The sequence below is a fragment of the Sparus aurata genome, chromosome 18, assembly GCF_900880675.1.
Source record: "Sparus aurata chromosome 18, fSpaAur1.1, whole genome shotgun sequence".
Classification (NCBI taxonomy): Eukaryota; Metazoa; Chordata; class Actinopteri; order Spariformes; family Sparidae; genus Sparus; species Sparus aurata.
In genome coordinates, this window is record NC_044204.1 from 20254559 (window position 1) to 20277275 (window position 22717).

General features: G+C 43.8%; 1 protein-coding gene across 3 annotated transcripts; it reads right to left on the reverse strand.

Annotated features, from left to right (window-relative positions):
- Positions 1-1961: 1961 nt before the first annotated feature.
- On the reverse strand, positions 1962-19659 carry synpo (synaptopodin). Of its 3 annotated transcripts, none has more exons than XM_030396559.1 (4): positions 19551-19659; positions 14534-15876; positions 7000-9077; positions 1962-5089 (listed from the first exon to the last, which is right to left on the reverse strand). In XM_030396559.1, the coding sequence occupies exons 2-4, from the start codon at positions 14700-14702 to the stop codon at positions 3890-3892; spliced, it is 3447 nt and encodes a 1148-aa protein (XP_030252419.1). In that variant the 5' UTR covers positions 14703-15876; positions 19551-19659; the 3' UTR covers positions 1962-3889. The 3 variants fall into 3 exon arrangements, with proteins under 3 accessions (XP_030252419.1, XP_030252418.1, XP_030252420.1); XM_030396558.1 differs by having other exon boundaries at positions 19431-19600; XM_030396560.1 differs by lacking the exons at positions 14534-15876; positions 19551-19659 and adding an exon at positions 12135-12275.
- Between the last annotated feature and the right edge of the window lie 3058 nt (positions 19660-22717).

A 22717-nucleotide genomic window follows, 5' to 3' on the forward strand; every position in this document is an offset into this window, starting at 1 on the left:
GCATAGGATTATTTTCCACACAAGCGATTTCTTTCATGAACAACAGTCAAATTTCTGAAATATTTCAATGTGGTTTTCACTCTCCACACAGCACTGAGGCTGCACTCTGCAGCCCCAGCGCTCTTCTTGACCTCAGCTCAGCCCTGTGAACCACAAAGTCACAAAACAAGGACAGGCTGAGTGATGATTTTCCTGAAAAGATTGTATGTTCAGGTGAGCTCTCAGTCATTATTTATGGCCCACGAGAAGTCTGTGTCTGCAGAGACCGTACTGCCCTCTGTCTGTATTTTCTTGTTTTTGTGGTTTTCAGATGTTTCTGAGCAGCCTTTGGGCAGTGGATGTGTAGCCTCAAGCAAATAACAGTATAGGGCGTAAGGGCAGGAAAAAAGTAATGACCAGGTGCTATCCAAGAGGAGCCGTTGTGCCGGGTAGAAGTGGGCAACTTTGAATGTAGTTTTGATAAACTGCAACAGTCAAATCCTACTCATTCTATTTTTTGTTTTTTTTTGTGGTTCTGGATTGTTCATCTGTTTGTCAAACAGGTCCTTCTATGGGTTTGGAGATGCCTCTTTTTCATGCAACTTTCTTTTGTGTGTCCTCCAGGGATCTGTCCTGGGTCCCCTCTTATTTACTATATACATGCCACACCTGGAGTAAATCATGGAAAGATATAATAATATTGATGATCAGTGATACACAGATGATATGCAACTGTATGTGTCAATAAAGCCTTTTACTACCAATGTCTCCCATATTATGTCTTACCCGGCTAAAATTAATAATTGGACATCCAATTTTTACAGCTGAATGACCAAAAATCAGAAATAATTAGCATTACCTTTTCTGGTCCTTCAGCCACGACAGCACTAACCATCTCTCTTATAATCTGGGTGTTTCGTCTAATAGACATTTAACTCTTTTGATGCTCAGGAAAAAAAAGTTTTGTCCAACTGAGACATTTAACCGATTGGGTCATGCCTTTTTCTTTTCTGTACATTTAGAAAAGTTCATCCTTGCGTACTGTCTTCACTATTCTGTCCTTCCTTTCTTGACACATTATTCAGGTATCAGCAGGTGAAATATTCAAGGACGGCAACTTATACAAGAGGCCACTGCCAAGCTTTTAACACTACTAAGAGAAGTGACCATTATCACATCAATCCTTGCTACCCCTCACAGGTTATCTGCCATTTTGGAATTGATTTATTAAGATTATCCTGCACCTTTTTTTTTTTAAAGCTTTGAATGGTCAGGCTCCTTTTCCTGATCTTTGAACTGCTAACTCTTTCTGAGCCGGATCACAGCTTGAGATCCTCTGGCAGGGCCCCGACTAATGCGTCCAAAATCTCACCGTGTCCCCCAAGGTGACCTGTCAGCTGAGGAAGCTTGCTTCATCAGATCAAACTCACTTAGCTCTTTTAATATTTTCTTTAAACTCAGATTTATCTTTTGGCTTGTTCTTAACTAATGCACTTAGTGTATATATTTTCTTAACTGATACACTTAGTGTATATATTTTCTTAACTGATGCACTTAGTGTTTATATTTAGCTTTATCTTAGAAGTTTTTTTGCTTTTACTTGTCATTACGAAGTAAATACTAATTGTAGGATGTAATGGACAAAGTATAGTGACACCATCTTCGTTTGGATTGGTTCCCTGTAAACTTAGCTTTCACTTTAAAGAGTTAATGAATGAAAACTAAAATGTTTTCCTATTTCTGTTGATTGTTGCTCAGACAAAAAAAAGGTTTCAGAGTGTTCAATAAAGGCAAATTCATTAAATAATTCAAAAGACTTATTCAACAGTATCCCGTGAGTCACCTACTTAATTCATATTTGTAGAGCATTTTGTAAAAAAGGGAAAACGACTACTAAAGTGTTTATTATTTACTCCAATGCTGCTATTCTCATGTCAGGCTGTTATGAATTATTAAATTCAAAAGAGACAAATGATACAATATTTAAGTTGGTGTGTTATCACTTTTTTATTTCGCATTTATTTTCAGACATCATACAGTTATGAAATGAGAGAAAAGTTAGCCGTAGTGAAAAAAAAAATGCAGGCATGCAATCACAGAACCCTCAAAAGAATTTGTATGAAAACTGCAAATATTATTATCTGTGTTTGAGGATGTCGGCAGTGTTTGTTTGGACAGGGGTGACCCAGGTCGAAACCAATCCATGACAGTGATAGGCTTAGTCCCCTTGAAGGAGCTAGGTCACCATGTGGCAGGTGTCTCTGTCACTCAAAGGACACACAGAAGTTAATATTTAGAAATGTGCTGATGCTTTTGGCCCGCGGGTCAGGTAGTGAAGGAATGATCTGTTGTGTGATGGGAATGGTGTAAACTGACTTTCGATGACCCTGCACTCAAAACAGAAAAGTCAGTTGCGTATGAATTACACCTGCTGGGGCAAATCATGTCATGAACACCCCCGTCTTAGCGACTGAAATGGAATAAACAAAAGTGCAAATCAAGTATAAAAAGACACTTTAGAAGTTAAAGAGAATGTACATTAGAGTTGTGTATGTATTTAAAATACAACCCATTCCTCTGATCCTTTTCTCACAAACACTTAAACATACAAACACACAACATTCGCTAACCTTCTTCCCACGGAAATCTAACAACGTTTTGTTGTACCTTATCTACTTGTGTCACATTCTAAACCTCATCCAAAAAGGCACTTTGTAAGTTACAGGCACAAAATATGTTAATCTGTTCACACTGATATAAAACAGAATGACTCTTTGTGGTCAGCAAACACAACTAAACTTGGGCATACATGTCATATAATATTTTGTTCATTGATCATTAAAGCTTTTGAAATCTTTTTTTTTCCTGAAACATGGTGTCAGTGTTTGATTAATCTGGTCGTCAATGCTCTGCCGATGCTCCACGTAACTCTTCACACTGTGCACTCCCTTTTTTTCTGTCACTCCCTGTCCATCCGTCTGTAAAGCTTACATTCATTTTAAATGCAGCACACAAAGCAACATATATACACTGTGATTATTGCACTGGAATGATTATGCATATGATTTATTTTCCATTAATTTAAAAATGCATACTAAACTGTGATGAATACTTTGACCATGTGTGATAATGTGAATATTATGTGTCCTAGCTACCACTGTGTTATTGTCAGGGATAAATGATGGAACTCATTTTACCCAGTTTGGTATGTACTTTACTTATACGGTACGATGAGAATTCCTTAAAGGAGACATATTATGCATATTATTTTATTTTGGCTACTGCTAGAATTGGTTTACATGCTTTAGTGCTCAAGAAACACATCCGTTTTCTCATACTGTCCAGTGCTGCAGTACTGTACTCCCCCTTTGTTTTAGCTCCTGTTTCTTTAAGCCTAATAGGTCTCCTTTAACCAAAGTACTGCACAGTCCGATGAGCTACATATTTACACACTTCTCATTCACGTGTCCATTCTTTGCCTTACATCTTTGAAGTCTCTTCCCGTTTTGACTCACGTCAGACCAACAAACATAATGACGATTCATTTGATAACATTTTCAAATTGATGAAAGCGTAAAAAAGTATACCATTCATTGACATGAATTAAAATGTTTTTGGTCACTTTGATTCTTTTGCACTTTTTGGTATGTAAGAAGCGTACAAGCCACAGCAACTGCGTTATCTAAGAAGCTTGTTCTTGTCAGTCCAGACTATGAATGTGAGTCATACAAAATACTAATTCTACCATGATACATTTATTGTCATCCAGGATCCGTATCCAGAGCTGCAGAACGTATCTAATACCTGTGTTGGTTTGATGTAATGCAATCAGAAACTCTTTTTCTGGCTGATCCAATGCCACAAAAGTCTATGAAAGGTAAAATAATGCCATTGTCTTTCATTAACAGCCTCACAGGTCAGTGGAGACGGTGCTTCTCTTCACCCTCAGGCTACCTCCCCACCCGCGGGGACAAGTGTTGTAGGACTGAAGGCCAGGCGATCGGAGGCCAGAGTCTTCAGACTCAACAGAGGCATCAGAGTCGGTGAGGGAGCGAGTGTTGTAAAGCCTCACAGGGGAGCAGATCCTCTGTGTTGGGGTGGGAGGAGGGCTGGTGAAGGTAGGCGACTGGGCCCCCGGTGCCCGCGACTGGAAAGGGCTGATGGGTGGTTTGTGACAGTCGTAGCCATGGTGTGAATTCCCCAGAGGTGAGATGGGGAGGCTGTGACCGCTCAGTGCTCCAGGAGAGGGGCTGTTTTTACGTTTGGCTGCATTGATGATGTTCTTAGCCAGGAGGCGATGGTTGGCTTTAGAGTCTAGGTTATTAACAATGGGGGACATGCAGCGACTGTCTTTGGGTGGGGGAACAGGAGAGGTGGCAGAAGATGTGTATAGAGGCCTCGTGGTAGGGAAGGATAAACTGGTCTGAGAGAGTGCTGGAGACTGGGAGCGTGAACCCCAAGGAGGAGAGACCGGAGACGTGGCTGTGGATGTTTTGGTTGGTCTGGGTGTGGTAATGGAGGTGACAGTGGAAGCATTCTGGCTCACCATTGGGGACTGACATCTTGATCCCCAAGGAGGAGTGCGTGGGGATGTGGCAGTGGAGGTTTGGGAGGGTCTGGATGTGTACATGGAGGCAACAGTGGAGGATTGCTGGCTTACTATTGGGGATTGACATCTTGAACTCCAAGGTGGAGAAAGAGGAGAAGTCGTGGTAGAAGTCTGGGAAGGTCTGAAACTAGGATTGGAGGAGACGCCAGACGACTGGGTGTTCTGGCTCACCATTGGGGACTGACATCTTGAGCCCCAAGGAGGAGAGCGTGGAGAGGTGGCTGTAGACGTCTGGGAGGGTCTGGATGTTATAGTAGAGGTGGAAAACTGGATATTCTGACTGGCCATAGGGGATTGGCATCTTGTACCCAGTGGAGAGGACACAGGGGAAGTAACCGGGCGGCTAGACATGGTAGTGGAGGGGCGATTAGCTTGTAGGCTGGGACTCCATGCACCAGCAGCGGGGCCCTCTGGGCTGCTGAAACGTCTGGTGAGGCTGGGCGTCCTGGTTGGCGTGGGAGTCTTTCTGGAGGTTTCATCCTGGGAGGAGTCCTTTGGTGTCTGTTGGAGCATGACAAATAATGATTTTTAGACTTTCATAAATACACATACTTCAATTGTAAATTGTAGAATAATGCTTTGACAACTTTGTAGTAAGTACGCCCTTATTTTAAAAAAATTCTAATGGTTTGATTTGACCGTGACAGGACACTTTGCTTTCAAATTCACAAAAGACCAATATTATACGGTGAAACTTAATGAGACACATTTGAATTATCCTAAGTGAATCTGTTAAATGTGTTCAGTCTGAAGTCAAGGTTTCATTCAGGTCATCTCTGTGCATTCCCATCTTCTGTGTGTGTTTACCAGCACACAGGACCAGTCTTTAGTGTCTCTCTCATGTTTCTGTCATCTGCTCCTCCTGAGGTGGTTAACCTTTACAGGGGTATGAAGTTACCCGACTGAAGCAAGGGTAGCACTCCATTTCATGCACAAACTAATTAAGAGAAAACGATCTCCACTATAATAATGATAAGAGGAATGTCTCGACTGTCACAGGATCTGAGATGTTTTTGGTCTTTTTAAGATTAATGTTACAAAGTTCGGGACATCTGTGAAAGACACAAGGCCCAGGTCAAAGGTCATCATCCCATTTGTCTGAACTCCTCAAAACCAACAAGACCAAGGGTCAGGTCTGAACACGAACACACATAACTCAGATTCTTACGTGTAAAATATTTTGAAAATGGCAAGCGCTTTATAATCACTTCTGGGCTTTAAATGTCACATACGGAGTTCTATAACAGAAGTGTCCTCTATGGCAAATGATCTGTGTACTTAACAGAGGCATGCCTTTGCAATAAAGGCAGGGAAGTGGAATAGCAAACACTTAACGGGGAAATGAATGGTTGAGAGAAGCCAGTGAAGTCAGGAAATGAGAAAAAGGAGAAAGAGGTCACAGCAGAGTGTTAGCACAAAGCTTTAATCACAGAGGGAGAGATTCACTTGAACACAAGAAATTAATCATAACAGACAGCAGAACAGCAGAGAAGAGCAGTGGATCATAGTTTATGAAATTAAACTTACATAAACCCTGCAGTCTACAACAACAGTGATTGATGATATCCCATGAAAGAAGTACTTCCAGAATAGCTGCTCTAAGTTACAAACACAGTATATACTGTATGTAGGTCCGTGATGCAAGTTAGTATGCAGCCTGCAGATTTGAAACATCAAAGAATCCAAGCATACACCATATATTTAGGTAGAAAATGCTACAAAGCAGAGTAAATTACCCTGAAGACATAAAGACATAAAAGAAGCTCTCTCGCTCTCGTCAGTGAGCAGCATTAAATTGCAAATCATAGATCATAAAGCAGATGCCAGACCATCTGTTAAAGTGCTTTGAGAGACAGTATCACCCTAGTGCCCGCAGAATTGGGAGACAAAGTGGAAAAAGTGTGAGGTTTTTTTTCTCATTATATTTTAAAACGTCCTGAAAATTGAAGGGTTTTTTTAGTGCTGATGTGCTTAGTAGCTCTGGGTATGAAACTCATCTGATTACATCAAGGCACATCTTTATTCAAACTGATGATCATTTGGCTGTTTGTTACTCTGGAGAAAATACAATTATAAATTCTCTGAGCGATTAAGACGCATTCACACAGATGATGCTGTAAAGTTCAGACAAGGTCTCGCTGCAGTTTCAATTATTATTGCTTTTCATGCAGCATTGCATTGTTTTCTGATACACATGAGGATTAAAACATTTCACTCATAAAAAAGATTCCACCCGATTAGAAACCTACAATGCAAGAGATAGTGTAAGAAGAAGGCATAAGACGAAGCAAAAGTGCAGTAAACTGTAAATATTAACACTTCTAAAATCAGTTTTGTGTGTAATCACAACAAAAAAAATCCCAGTGATGTCAACACATTTTCTAAAAGTAGTACAGAGAGGGTCTCCACACCTGTGGCGCAATCCCTGCCTTCTTGGCAGAAAATGTGGGCCTCGGTGCCTGGACCCCTGACCGAGGAGAGGACACTCGCTCTGGAGAAAAGGCAGACATTGGAGAACTGATCCTTGGCTGCCCTGAGGCGGGATTTGAAGGATATTCTGCTCGTCCTCTTGTGGGGTTTTGAGGCAGCTGTGGAGACATACACTGGGTGCTGAAGTGAGACGGAGGGTTATTAGGTAAGGAAGTCTGTCTGGAGAAAGACTGGGTAGGCATCAGGTTCTTGGCCTGTGGTGCTCCTCTGGGTAGGGTACTGAGCGGGTCCTTGGCTGGGTTAAGGATGAAGAGGGAAGAGTTAAGCTGGTATGGCCGGTGCCTTGACAGGTCCATCTCTATCTTGGAGCAACCATTTTCTAAAGTAGGTGGCTCTGGAACTGGCTCCGGTGCTGGAGCTTTAGGCCTCGGTTTCTGCTTGACTGCTTGTTGGGCCTTTAGGTTTTGTGAAAGCTGTGTGCTCATGTCAGAGCTTTTAGCAATGGCCTTGACCCTGCCTGGCATGTTGGATGGGTACACCCAAGATGGAGGCAGAGACATTGTCGGAGAAGGAGACCTCATCTGCCCTGTGTTTTGCTTCTCAACAACATATTTCTCCATCCTGGACTGACGCCTGGCAAACAGCTCAGCACCCTTTCCTGATACATTGGTGAGGGTCTGGTCTGGCCTGTGCTCAGCCCTCGGTCGGGTCCTGGAGCTCTTGAGGCAGGAAGACCACTCTGGTGCTTTTGCCTCGTCTGCCCTTTCCTCTTCCTTGGTGAGGAAGTTAGAGGCCTCCGCGCCCAGAGCCAGCAATTCTTCCTCAGATGCTGGCTCAGGCACAGATCTCTGTCCGTGCTTCTTCCTTTCATCTGCCCCCTGCACCAGAGAGAGCAGCTCGGGGTTCGGAGCCATCACTGGCTTCTCTTTGAATGTGAACATCGCCTTCCTATTTGACCTTCGAGCAGCGCCCTCTTCAAGTATGCCTGTTTTGATTGTTATGGCTTTTCTCTCTGATACAGGCTGAGGAACAAAGGTGGAGGGTTTGGGTGCTGTAGGAGGGCCGTAATGGGGCATGGGAGGGTACTGAGATACAGAGGAAACAGGGAACTGGGATGGTGGAGGTGAGGATGGGGACATGACAGGAGACATCGGAGGTGGAGAGGAGTAGTAGGCCTGCGGGGGCTGGTTTGTAAAGGCAGGTAAAGGAGGTGTGGGATACGATGGTGGAGGTGGAGGTGAGAACGCCACAGGCTGGGGAGCAGTGAAAGCAGGGAGAAGAGGAGTGGAGTAAGAAGGAGGAGGGGGAATGTCCATGACAGGGCTGAGTGCCTCTGGAGACTGCACCGTCAGCGGTGAGAAAAAGGGCCTGGCAGTTCGATTGATGATGGTGCTCGTCTGCTTGGATGCGGTCACAGACCCTCTCTCAGGCCCAGAAGCACTGTGGCAGCCATTAAGAAGCTTTCCAGTGGGAAGTGGCCCTGTGTGGCCCCCATTTATCTCTGCCTCCCCTTCAGCATGTCCAATCAGGACTGGATCAGTATTATTACTTCCAGGGGGAATCTCATCCTTGACTTTGTCCTCAAGCTCCTCGTGGATTTTATCTCTCGCCTCTTCCTCTTCCTCCTGCTCTTCCTTGACAGGGAGGAAATGCCTCTCTTGGATAACATGCTCCTCCATGACTTCTTCCGTGTGTGAATCCTTACCTGGGTCCGCCCTAATACCACCTACTGAATGTACCCTCCCAGGTGGCGACAAGAGTGGCTTGGTAGCGCTATTTTTAAAGTTCAGATCTCTATCCTTCTCCTCACTGCTCCTCTCTGCCCATGTTTGCTTGTTACATGAGGGGTCAGTTTTCACATTCTCAACTCTGTCCTCCTCTGAACCCTCTCCACAGCTTTCAAGCGTGAAGGCGCTGACCCTCTGCTTGCGCCGGTTGAAGAGCTGCACGCCTCTGGAGCTGGAGTTGGATGGGATGGTGAGCTGAGCTGCGATGATCTGACTCCTGACACGAGCTTCCTTTAGCTCCTTCTCAGATAAACTGGCACTCCGGGTCAGATCTAGTGTGAAAGGAGAGAGAATAGACAGGTTGATCAATGAGAGAAACATGAGGTTTTTAAGATTGATGAAAGATGAAATGGACCCTAACTTTTGAGAATTAGCAATGCGCTACATCTACTGTTCTAACAAAGACAACTCCCTCAACATCCAATTATAGCTCACCACACTGCTTTCATGTACAAATAGAGAGAACCAGCAAGGACAAATTTTTAACAAGTCTGGGATTTAATATTCTCTTTAAAACCCACATAATTGTTTCTGCACCATATGGTTTTGATTGTTCCTCGCAGTACTTTTTATTCCAACCAACACGGCTTTGTGGACACTTGACTCAGCAGATCGGAGCTGCAGACAAAGAACTAACAGACATAGGCGGAGAAACATTTCAAATAAAATATTTAATAAGAAAGACACAAAAGCTTGTTGACTGGAGTTCATAAAACACTCCGGGTCAGGGCCAAAAGAAATTGGTGTCAATCCTGTCTTACACTCATGTTGCGGTTGTGCTGATTACCTTGAAATCATTGGATAAGACATGTCTACGTTAAAATTGCAGTTTGTTTTCTGAGCTTAAGAGCTCCATTCCAGGCAGCGGAGCTATTTCCTCTGCCATCTGCAGTAGTCCCTCCCTGAGCATTCCTCCACCGCTGAGAAAACTCCCTGCCTGAGCTTCCAACATGCCTTTGGTTTCTCTCTGTAGTTAATTTGTGCAGTGCTTCAGCTCGAACCCTTAATAGACCACTTTTACAATCTATGGCTTCCAAAAATGACATCTTTTAACTGTTTTCTATAAACATACTATACAATCAAGTGTTCCCATCTTAAATATAGCGACTACATCATGCTTCGCAGTTCACGAGAGGAAAATTTAAGCTGCATCTTTGCTTTATTTTTAACAGAATGAGAAAACCTTTAAGACTCTCTGATGGACATTTGAAAGGAGAATAGCTCACTGCGGTGACACATCTGGTAGATTATTCATCCAACTCATGTAACTCTGACTGATGGAAGATATTTGACGTCCCTCCCGGAGGTTTCTGAGACAGCTGGCACAGCCATGGCTCTTTCTTCATTTAATAAGGTGACGGATCCAGGCAGCTACATTATTTGATGTAATCGTGTGTCAATCACATTAATTATGCGTAAATTGTTGACTTCTCAAGGTTTCCTATAGAGCTCATTGTGCATGCAGTTTTTCCTGGCACAGAGTATAAAGCTAACATGATCATTCCACCAGTTAGAGGAATAATATCCATCTGTCATTGATTTTACAGACTTAAAGTCTGCCCTCACAGTAATTGAATTAACTCTTTGTAGGGTTCCCCCTGAGTTCCTTTTACATAAATACATCTAAAGTTCAATAGCATATGTTTATTATCTGATTTTTATCTTATTATCTCAGTATATAAAAGGAACTATAGGGCCAATTTGGATTATAATCATTTGCAGTCCGTTTACATACCCTGTGATGATGGCGGTGGATATGTTTGCAAGGAAACACTTCAGTGTCAACATGAACTATGGTAAATCAATCAACCTGACACAGACAGAGGAAGGCAGGACAGTACACTATAAGAGATTGATATAACGACCCCTTTACATATTTGTGACAACAATATAACACAGATGAAAGCATCATCACAAAACCTTTTAAACAAGCAGCACTATTGGCAAGAGCATAAATCACCTTCCTTTATAGACTGCTGCAAATAAATGAACCAACCTCTCAAACAGGTACTTACTGTATATTCAGTGCCTTTTATCGAGGCTGTCAATATGGGAGGGAATACCAGCACAGGTCCCAATGACATTTTTTATTAGCTATTTAATTTTCATAAAGCAGGCTACCTGAATATTGCACATCGAGCTGAAGCAGTGAGGCTTGAAATGAAGTGTCCTCACTGTAAACACCTCTAGTGGAGACTGGTTATCAAATAACACGCAGGTGCAAATCCCATCAGTGATCAATGTCAGGGCCAAAAGAGTGAGCACCTCTGACAAAACAAATGATACTCTGAAATGTGGACTCTTTGAGTAGGAAAATGATTATGATCTTATTGACTGACACCACTTAGTCATCGCATTCCTATAAAAAGTACCATAAAGTCATACTTGAAGTGAAAGTTACCCATATAATTAGGACTTGAGTAAAAGTCTTAAAGTATCTGATATTAAATGTATTTAAGGATAAAAGGCACAAATTAAAGTAAGCTATACCAATATTTATGTGTGATTAACAGAGTCTGTTTGTTTCTCAAATCTGCAAAGTAACTAGTAACTTAAGTTATCAAATGAATGTAGTAAAGCAAAAAGTACAATATTTGACTACAAAATCTAGTGGAGTGTAAGTATAAGGTAGCACAATATGAAAATACTCAATTAAAACCTCAAAACTGTACTTAAGTACAGTACTTAAGTAAATGTACTTAGTTACATTCGACCACTGATCCCAAGTAATATGTAAACTAATGAAGGTCAATTATCTAATGTAACTTAAAAAGTACATTTACTCAAGTGCTGTACTTAAATTACAATGTTTAAGTACTTGTTGGCCATTTTACTTGAGTGTTTCTATTACTGATCCTGCATTTTTACTCGTAGGCTACTTTGGATACTTAATTACATTTATTGCCAGAAAAGTACCCTTGATACTTAAGTAAATTTAACATCAGATGCTTTAAGGCTTGTACTCAAGTAGCCGATTCATTTATGAGTGACTTCACAGTTACCAAAGTAACATTCTCACAAGTTATCTTAACTTTTACTCAAGAGTGACCTGATAAAATAGGCTAAATCTGAGTTTCAGAAAATAATTCATGTTCTTTAGAAGTTTCAGCACATAGTACTGCTCTCATGAGGAACTGAAAAAAAGTTCAATGGAGGTTACGACTTTTTCATTTATGAGAAAAGAGACCTGAAGTTTATGGACGGTAGCAACAAGCATCACACTGCCACTAACAAGTTCTTCCTCACTTTGTATTCAAGTCCAGCCTATAAAATATCCTAACTGAAAGTTTAGTCTGTCTGGATCCTCTTTATAGGACCTAATCCCTTACCTTTCTCATGTCAAATTCAGAGCTCCGCTGTTTTGTAGTACTTCCACAAGAGTTTTCAATCTAACTGCGCCTGATGGCTTCACACCCCCTTTCTGTAGCGAGACACGGGATCGGATTTCTTTTGCTCCGCAGTACGGATCACAGAGAGGCAGACAGGGAAGGAGGGAGGGAGGAAGGGAGGGAGGGAGGAGGGAAGGGGGGGCTGTAGCTGGAGGCTGAATGACAGACAGCACAGCCTCCAGCTCTTTTTCACTTTTTCAAATCTGCACCACCACCACCACCACCTCTGTCGGGTTTCCACTAACTAATTATAAAACCGGAGACATGCCTGTGAGGGAAGAGCTCCAGGCTTCTGCTGAGAAAGTATTGATGTTTCAGCAGACTACACTTTGTTTTGACAGTTCTGGTGAGGTGTCCAATCAATGGCCAAGTATTGAGCGGCTTATCGCCGTCTAATGTCCTGTGAAGGCAGGCAAGTGTCTGACCCTTGTTGCAGTCTTTGAAGTGGGGAAGGGAGACAAGAGATAGTCCAGATTGTGTGTGTGTATGGATTAAACCAGTGAGACTCCAGAGATCAAGCACCTGACCTCTGCTACCCTCCATGTCTGTCTGGATATCACCATGTAAGTATGTTCGTTTATTGTGCACACTCCCTGACCAAGTGTCTGCCCTCGCTGAACCCTCTGGGCCCTGAGCTCCAACCTGCAAGAGCAGGAGAGGAATTTCCTGTCCTCCAGCAGAGACAAAACTCAGCCCTCGGGAATGATGCAAGAGCCTCCACATCTCATTGTTAACCCCCCTCTTTTTCCGACCTCCGACTTTCTCTACCTCATCCCTCTGCCCTCTGTCCCATCCCCTCATCCCAGACGGCAAACTCCCCCACACAGCGGGGGATTTAACTCAGGGGCCCAGCCCTGCATTTGTGTATCAAAGGTCAGATTACCCTGTCGGATGTTATCTTTCTCCGGGTGATGGCTGCTGGGTGAGCGGGATGACAGCACCAGCCCCGTGGGTGATGTGTGAAGCGGTATGGAAAGACAAGGATTAACAGAGGTCCTGGGATCTTACCGGACTGAATGTGACCTAAACTCTCCATGGATCCCATGGGGGAAATAAAAAACCATGCTCAGAGGTGGAAACCAAGCCCTGCAGCTCATATAGTTTAGGTGTAGTCCACTTTTAACTCTGTTTTTTTGTTGCTTTTGTTTATCTGTGCTCCATTTGAGGAAGTAATTAGTGTGTAATGAGTGATGGGAACAGTGTTGGAGCTACAGAGGTTACAGATTGGTATCAGGGACAATTATCTGATGGCCATGACCTTTGTTATGTTATGCTCCCTTGCAGCACGATGACTTTTATGTGTCCATGAATGCTGAGGTTATTATCTTTCCAGTCATGCATTGCTTCAGCATTTTTCCATATTTCCATTTAATAACACGTTTTGGTGCATCAACTGAAAGTACAGAGAAAGGTCTGTGAGGAGCCATTTTATGCTCATTTTCAAATCATACTTTTATTTTGGCTTACTTCTAGAAAAGGTTTACGTGCCTGACTGCCAAAAAAAACACATCCGTTTTATCATACTGTCCAGTGATGCAGCTCTGTACTCCCGCTCTGTCTGAAACACTCCGATTTAGCTCCTGTCTCTTTAAGGCCCCTCTTGAATAGTCCGCTGTGATTGGTCAGCTCACACGCCTGACCCAGCCCCGCTAACAACAGAGCTGTTGTGCTGAATCCACTGGGCGGAATTTATGCACATGTGTGTGTGACATGGTGACGTAGTGTGATGTCACAATGTCTCGGAATTTAAGGCGGGACTACTGACGAGGCATTTCAGAAGCAGTGTTTTCTGTGGGAGAAAGGAGCTTCTGCTGGTGAGCACTATGGGCTTTTTAACTTTCAAAATCTTTTACATGGACAAGTATCTACACAAACCACTGAAGGAAAGGAGAACAAACACAAAGGACTATATGCCTCCTTTAAGAAGTTTCCAAAAACTTTTGCAACAACTTGGCCCAGTATTGTCAGTGGCTGTATTGTGTATTAAACCCTTTAGCAGTGATGTATGATTGCATTTCCATTGCTGTTGGGGAAGCCTGTATGTTTACGCCATGGAAACAGATGTTTCATGAGGAACCTCACTGTCTCAAGTTGCACTGACAAAGGAGAGCTGCCTGTTTTCTCCATTTGCTGTCTGCTCCTCTCAGTTTTAGGTTTTCAGATGTGATAATATACTGCAATTTAGGCCATACTGTAGCACTGAGTCAGCACTACAAATAAACCACTGGAAATGTATTTACAACTAGTTTTCTGTGTTATGAAGGAGCAGAGTAATAATACACTGTCCTGCTGCAGCTCCCAGAGTAAGGACAGAAAACGCCAGATAAACAAACACTTACTTGTTTTCCGGCTCATCTGTTCTTTGTTGAATCCTGTCTTCTCCCATGATGCATTGCACTCCGTCCCAGGGGTGTGCATGTTTTGCGTTGCCTGGAGAGGTTTCCTCAGTCCTCCTGGACTCCAACTCACCCCTCTCCTGATAGGCACATGTCCCTTGTCCATCTCCATCGTGACCCAAGGTAAAATGCTTCTGCGGCAGCAGAAACAAAAACCCTCAACAGGGGGATATGTGAGGGTTTCGTCCCAGTCTGCTCAATCTTCTGTCCTGACAAGATGAAACTGTCGGTCCAGTTGGAAGATGGAAGATTTTGTCCTCACTGGCAGGCAGGGAATACGTTTGGAAATACAAGAAAACACACAGAAATGGAAAAGGAAAGGAGTAGCTCAGCTTTCCAGGTTGTTGCTTCCGGTCATGGCTCCCCTTTCAGCAATAATCCTTCCAAATGTTCTCCTGTAGTCAGCCGAAACTTGACGGAAGACGTGCGCTCTGGTCTTCATGCAGTATTATTCTCTATCTAACAGGACCTCCCAGGAGGGTCAGCTCCAATGTGCCTTGGATGTGTTCCCATGGACGACTGCCACTAAAATTGCACAAGTTTGTTGTCCTCTCCTAAAACTCTGGCACAGAGGGCTGAGAAACTGTCCAATCTTCTCTCCTTGCATCGCTCGTACACTCCTTTTTTTTCTTTCCCAGACGTTGCTCCTTCCTCCTCTGCTATTTCGGTCACCAAAACATGCTTTTCGTCTGCATCCCAATCTCCCATCCGCAGATTATTTTTCTTTCAGAGAAAAGGATCTGCCCTTTATCTTGGAGATCATAACTCTGCAGTGACGTCCAGGGGAACTGCGTATATGGCAGCTTCCTGCTGTTAGGTGCATGCGAGGAATAACATTTCACTATGGAAAGGTCATTCCAGAGACTGGTTTGTATTCAGAGCTCTAATGTATTCAATTAAAGTTTCTTTATTCTGGTGTCCTGTGTTATTTCTTATACATTAAAGCCAGACACAGCGTCTGGAGGCAGGATAATCAGTGTCTTTCTTTTGTTTATTCAGCAAGCCACAATTGAAAAGGAAAGTTCTTATTTTTTCTGGTGGTAGTTGTGATTAATACTTAAATGCATCAAAAGCTCCTCATGAATACTGTCAGCAGCTCCTTCTTTCAGATTTTCCCTTTGTCTGTTTTGCTCTTTGTCGAAAAGAGTGCTCTGGTTGTTCAGCCAGTCCTTAATTGTTTTATTTTGGTGGACCAAGCTTAACGTGTAGATAAGGACCACTCAGGGGATGAAAGGTCGCTGTACTTTATCTAATCCCTCTCGTGTCCATTTCCTGCCCAGAACCACCTGCAGAAAAAAAAAACAGATGCATGTTAAAAAGCAGTTATGTGAAACCACACTTTTCTTCAATTATGTTATTTAAATGTGACATTTGCAAAGACAAAAGCTGGATGTTACATCTGCCCACAACCTTAGCAAAACCGTAGCCTTGGCAAACAGCTGGCACAAGAATCCTACTCGATTTTCCATTATCGCCCTTTGTGTAATGGCACGGGTTTAAACCCACTGCTTTGTGCAAGATTTAGAGTATTACACATGATGGTTTCAAGAAAGCAGTCCAAAAGACCTGACCCCTGCGCCGACAGGGAGTCTGCAGTTTTTGAACAAAATGGAATGGGTTTATGAGGAAGTGGCTCGTTTCAATAGACTCTTCTTGGCTCATGTGATACTTTTAATGAATATTGGATCACTTCCAAAGAACGCAAATCTCAAAATGTGTCCAAATTGGAGACAATGAAAGTCCAATTCTCTGTCATCTGAGATGGGGATCAGCCTTTCGCCCTTTGAACTGTAGTCAAGATAAAAGGGCGGAGAAGGAAATGAGGAGACGCCTTTATAAAAGACTGAGCTCGATAAAGTGAGTGTGGTCTCCAAAGACGGAAGGAAGGTCACAATCCATTAAGGCTTTAAGGTTGAAAATCTTTTCGTAACCTGCCAAAGAAAATGTGCTTTATCTCTGCCTCAGGGTCAGGGAGAAAGTGAATGTGGATTAAAGATTTCCAAGCATTCAAACAAACACTTGAATGTCCTACAGTAACATCTATCTTTTATCCGTTAAAGCATTTCATTAGATCGGCAGTGTCATGTTCCTCCATCAAAGCTATGAAGACCCACTGGCACATTTTGCAATAATAAACCGGTGTTTTCGCGTCCTTGTCCTTGATGAGACTTGCCTCTCCTTGACACCGATCGTGGTTTGTTTTTGCTCAAGAGTCACCACTGTAACGGTGGTGGGAGGGCTGAAACACAGTCATTACTTCTGAAATGCCTTTTCCCTGATTCCCCAGAGGCATCGCAGCCGCGCTCACATTCATCTCTCCCGAAGGTGTGCAGGCGCCTGTGCAAGAGAGCTCGTTTACATCCCTTGAAGACTGTGTTCTGTGGAGATGCTCTCAGACGTGACAGCTGAGTCATGACGGTCTGTGGGAGGACGGCTCATTGGCCCCCCTGAACACAATCGGCCCCAAACAAAACACCGCCCCGCCTCCCTGCAGGGAAAACAGCAAAAAAAAAAAAAAGCCTCCACAATTCAGCTTACTGGCGTGATCGTGTCAAGTGAGGAGAGATGAACGCCGGTATTGTTTGGACGCTCTGACAACAGCTCTTTGATTCCCCCAGATGTGTTTGGATCAATCTGGAGCTCATTTGGGGACTGACATTGTCTTTTTCGATTAGTACCTTGTCTTGTTACATTCTCTTGTTCCGTGTTTTCTGAACACATGTCGTCCTAATGCAGCTGTACATGATTGATTAATAATCATCCTTGATTGCTGTCTTTGATCCAGTCTGCAAAAATGTATTAACTGCTGGACAAAAAACAGATGTCGGACACTGAAAACTGACATGAGAAGAGCTGCGGACTGATATCTGGCTCCAAAGACGAAACACACACATACAGACTCTTGAAATCCACATCTGCCGCAGTCTGTTTTTTTTTTTTTTTTCTTCATTGGTCCCAGCTTGTTAATATCCAGCTTGAGTGGGCGTCCAAACTATCTTTTGATATCTCCAACTGATCCTATCTACTTGCCATACCTAAGATCTGATGTCATCTCTCCTCCTCCTACTCCTCCTCCTCCTCTCTACCCTCCAATTACCATGAGGTTCAAAAGGTATTTTACAGTGCCCACCTGTCCAGCTCAGCTCCAGCTCACGCCCACGCACAGTTTTTCCTTTGCCACCCGTTGACCTCCATGATTAGAGCCAAGGATATCATTTACAGTCTGGCCCGTAGGCCACTTTTAGTGTGTAATCACAGAGTTCCTGTACATCGTCAACATACAGTGGATTCATACATCAGATCTATCCATTAGCTCTCTGCATCATGTCTCGTATGGTGATGACGCACAGAAGAAATGTCTGTGGCAGCTGTGCAAGCTGTAATCATTCATTTGTCCCTCATGGCCGTTACCTTGTACATTTATGAGACATCTGCTTCAATAGCCAACTTGTAGAAAGCATGTCAGCCACCTAATAACTCATATACTGCATGCATTTTCACCTCAGGTATGGCATCTGTACATCATCGGCTGCTCTGGGCGCACATGTGTTTCGGTATGTGAGATGTGCGGATGTCAGGTGAGCGTGCATTCCTCTGCCTACTGTATGGCTTTAAAAGTGGATCAGTTACCGGGCTCATAATGAGGCATCTGGTCACGACATTGACTGGCAAGCCTTTATCCCTGAATACCTCCGGGGCAGAGCTGCTATATCTCTGCAATCTTTCGCCTTTATTTTTTTTTCTGGTTGGATCCTTTACAGTTTGTCAGGCGAAAACCATTCAGCTGTGAATGCTCGGGGCTTTAGCAGGGCCCTTTGCTCTCTCTCACTCAGACAAAGAGCCATTCAAGGGCTCTCGCAGCAAATCATTTTGGGTAGCGCTCCAAATTTGGCATTCCTGGTTCATAATTCTCTAGAAGCCATGATAGTCAACATGCCTCGGCTTGTGCCGGCTGATGACTGACGTCTAAAACATAGCGAGGCGCAGACTCCAATAAAAGAAACAAATGTCTGGGACTCTTCCTCTTCTGGTCATCTTTTCACTTTTAGGAGTCATGCGAGCGCCGTCATAAATCATGCAGAGAGGGAAAACCTTGTAATGAGGAGCCTGCTTCGTGTGCAGCTCATCCTACTCTCGCAGTCACAGGTGGAGGGCTTCAAGAGGAGAAGATGAATACTTGAAGTAGGTGTGTATGATCCGGTGCCAAGAGGGAGGAACTCTCGGAAAACAATCAGAGCCATAATCTGAAAACTGTTCAGAGTTCAAAGGGAGAAAGTACTAGCAGTTCTACAAATGTTCATATAATATCAATCCTGCGGGAGTTCATTACTTTTAGCATTTGTTTTATTTTCCACACTCAAAGGCATTTGCAAACAGTTCTCTGTCACATCAAGCTAAAGGTGAATATGTGTGCGTGACATATGGCAGAACAAAACCTACAGTTGCCCCCCTGTAAAGCAGTTAATGGGCCTCACCTGTTGTGTTAACAGGAAGCAATTACTTATATATGAAAGTCAATACACCTCCTTTAATTGGATACACCTCCTAATGTTACCCAGTGCAGTTCAAGCTTATAGCCTGGCTACCCAGCAGGCTCCATACGGCCAGGACAATAGGCTCGGATATCAGTGACTACAGGGCTAACGCAGCCAGTCAAACCCCCTCTGCACAGCCTGCAGCCCGCGCCCAGGGGGAAAAACAGCGGCCACAGATGTTTGTCATCTACTCAAACAAAGACTTCCAAAAGTTTCCCTCCTCTCCTCTGCTCCAGTTCACCGCTTCACTCCCCCATTCTCTCCCTCTTTTTTTTCTCCCTCTCCAAACAAAGATAGTGTCTTACCCCGTACAGATAAACATAATGTGCTGCAGGTGACAAAGTCTGCAGCAGCCACAAGTTCACAGCGGCAGATAAAATTCCAGGATTCTCCTCCTTTCCTGTTTGGATTTTTTTGCAGCTCACCTGTACTCCGGTGGGTCTGGCCGTGTGAGGCAGCGAGTGTGTGTACTGCCCCTTTTCAGTTCCTACGAGTCTGCACACACACCTCCCCCTTTTTACCTCTCTCTCTCTCTCTCTCTCTCTCTCTCTCCCTCTCCCTCTCGCAATCGAGGCAGACGAAGGATGAGGGTGGGAGGGGGGTCAGTTGGAACACAGAAGGCTCTTTGTCTGGGATCTTTTCATATGGTTTCCTTCAAGCTTGCATACTGAACACATTATGCTATAATATATTTTCATATTCAAGGCAGGGATGTTGAGGGGACCAGAGGGCCTCACTCTGTTCTCTTACCCCCCCTCCCTTTCTCTTTTCCTTTCTTGACCCATTTTTTTCCCGCCATGCACACACCGGAGCAGACAAATCCAAATAAAGAGTGAAAACTATTTGAGTGAAATGTCGACCGCAGAATTTGTTGATGCAGTCGCGGGCTGTTTTTGAAAAATAAGACTTAAGCACAGAAAACTGTTTCCTCTGTGGACTCCACTCATCAAACATAAAGACCCTACAGAGTTCGTATTTGTTTTACTTTATGTAACATACGGCCTCCTGCGGGGACGTTCATCCTTAGATTCTGATCATTTAATATCTTCAAACATTGATTTATCAAGAGATCCCACATGCGCCATAAAATGCCAGTAACATCTGGTTCGCTGTATAGTGTCAGCGGAATAGAAACTATTAGATCTTTAGATTTATAGACTTGCAGAGAAACATTTGGATACATTTTACTGATCCTGACTCCTGAGGGGGCCTCAGGGAGATGTGGACAGGCTGTGGGCACTGGGTCGTAGGATTTACAGTGAAGTCAGAGGGCTTAAGGAGTAACATCTTAATCTCCCTTCAGCCAAAGATGAACTAACTTCACTTGATGGTGGAGTTATTTTGCCTGTGGTCCACCACTCTTCCACAAAAGGCAAAACTTCTGCGTTTCCAAAGAAGTATTTCAAGCATCCTTTCTAATTCTGATGATGTTGTTGCTGGTGATTTCTGTGTCACAGCTTTACTTTTCACCACCTTTCCCTGCCTGATTGATGGCCTTGCCAAAGTGCCCCGGACAATCCATCACCTCGAGGCCACTTTTGGGTAACGTCTCGGCCCTACCTCCTCTCCTCCGTCGACACGCCGTTCCTCCTGCATTGCTCTCCCTCTGTTGTCTTCTTCTATTATTTTCTCCTCTTTCCCCACACATCTGTCTCCCCGTATCGATTTCCCTTCTCCTTATCTCAAATCGTCCTTTCTTTTGGCCTCTTATTTCTACATTCCGCTTTCAATCTCCCACTCGTCATTGCCGTTCCTCTCTCCTTTGACCCAGCCTCTCCTGACATGTTTACATGTGTAAGACCCCATGCAGCTGGGAGCGCAGCCATTAGCACTATGTCTGTCTTTCTGTCCTTCTTTCTTTCTTTCTTTCTTTCTTTCTTTCTTCTCCACTTCTGCCTCTCCCTGTGCTCGTCTGGCGTGACTCTCTGAAGGGCAGCTGTGTGTGTGGGAGACCAGGGAGCTGAGGGGAAATGTTAGCTCACATTCCTTCAGATGAGGGGCTTTTGCTGCAAAGAGAGCGTCGTGGAATTTCCTAAGTGATCTGGTTTGCATTCCCTCTCAAGTCGGACCCATCCACAGAAGTTATTAGAGAGCGTTTGCCACGGCCCGGGCCTGAATTGATTAGAATCACACACACACCCCTCTCTGCTTTCTTTGCTCACCGTACCAACCCCTGAGCTCATCCCTCTGGATGTAATGGGATACAGCCACGGGGCTGTTCAAAGGCACAGCTTTAGTATAAACAGAGGCAGAGGGAGAATATTCACCCTGCTTGTGGATGTTTTGATGGGGAGATGTTCCTCCACAATTGTGTGCGCTTGAGACTCCATGCCGATTGGGTTGATGACCATTCTTCTGGGAAACAGTATGTATGTAAGACTAATTCAGTTTAGGCACACTCATGTTTCATCGCTGCCTCTGTTTATTTTCACTCAACCAGACATCTGTATTTCTCATAAACTACCTCAGAAGTTGTGGTCAGAAGCAGAGAGGAATAACGCCTGGTAGAATCAGGGTGTGTCCTCTTTTGTGGTTTGATGATGTAGGCAACATACTGAAAGAAAGTTATCCAATCGTCTGATTCCTTTGCACTACTGGTCCATAGTGTTTCCTAATAGACTAAACTGATTCCACATTTTAAGTACAAGCAGGATTGGGTGCCAGCCTGGCGCCTGCTAGTGTATTAAAGCTCACAAAAAGCCAATATATATACACTGAATATACTTCATGGCAAGAGTCCCACTACAACATAGTTTTGTGGTGTAAATTGCTTCCACAGACTGGGTAGGGCATCTGAGCTGCTACTGGACCCCGGAGTCCTTTTTTTTTGGTTGTTTGTGTGCGTCCACATGTGTGTGTGTGTTTGTTCATTAATGAACAGTATGTGTGTGTGCCAGACTTAAGCCCACGGCCCCAGAAGCATATGGTGGGAGCCCCGGTGTGCTAATACACAAACCGCGATTGAGCCCAAACCACAATCAGCTGGCTCAGTCTGACCGTCTGTCTCTCTGTCTGGGTAATGTTTAAACACACACACAGAGCCAATGGTGCTATTTACACATAACAAAAAACTAATCAGCTATATGGCATCATTGCCTCCTTCATAATATGTTTCTGGCAGCCACGCTGCTCAGACGCGAGGGAATCAGAAGTAATTGCAAATGGATCTCAGGGGCTCGCTCTGGACACAGTCACTGTTTCCTTCACTGCCAGCTCATCTGGATTTGATTTGTAATGTTTTAATGTAATACATTTCTAATGTTACGCAGTTCATAATCACACTCATCAGTGTTCACATGGCTCTGCCAGCCAAGACAAACAAACACCGGAAGTTGCAAAAAAGAAGTTTGGTAAGTTTGATTTAGTCTGGGTTTATTAGCGGAGGAACAAAGAGGGGGGCTGCTGATTCCTTGTCTCCATGTTTGGACATTGTGCCACCAGACAGACTGTGTTTAAAGCTGCAGTATGGGCAGAAGTCAATAGTAGCTTCAAGAGGACACCACCAGACTAACGTTTAACTAATGCTCTTTAGTAGCTACCCTGTTGTAGCTGCTACTGTTAGCTGATGAGGTCATGGCTCAGTTACTCATGG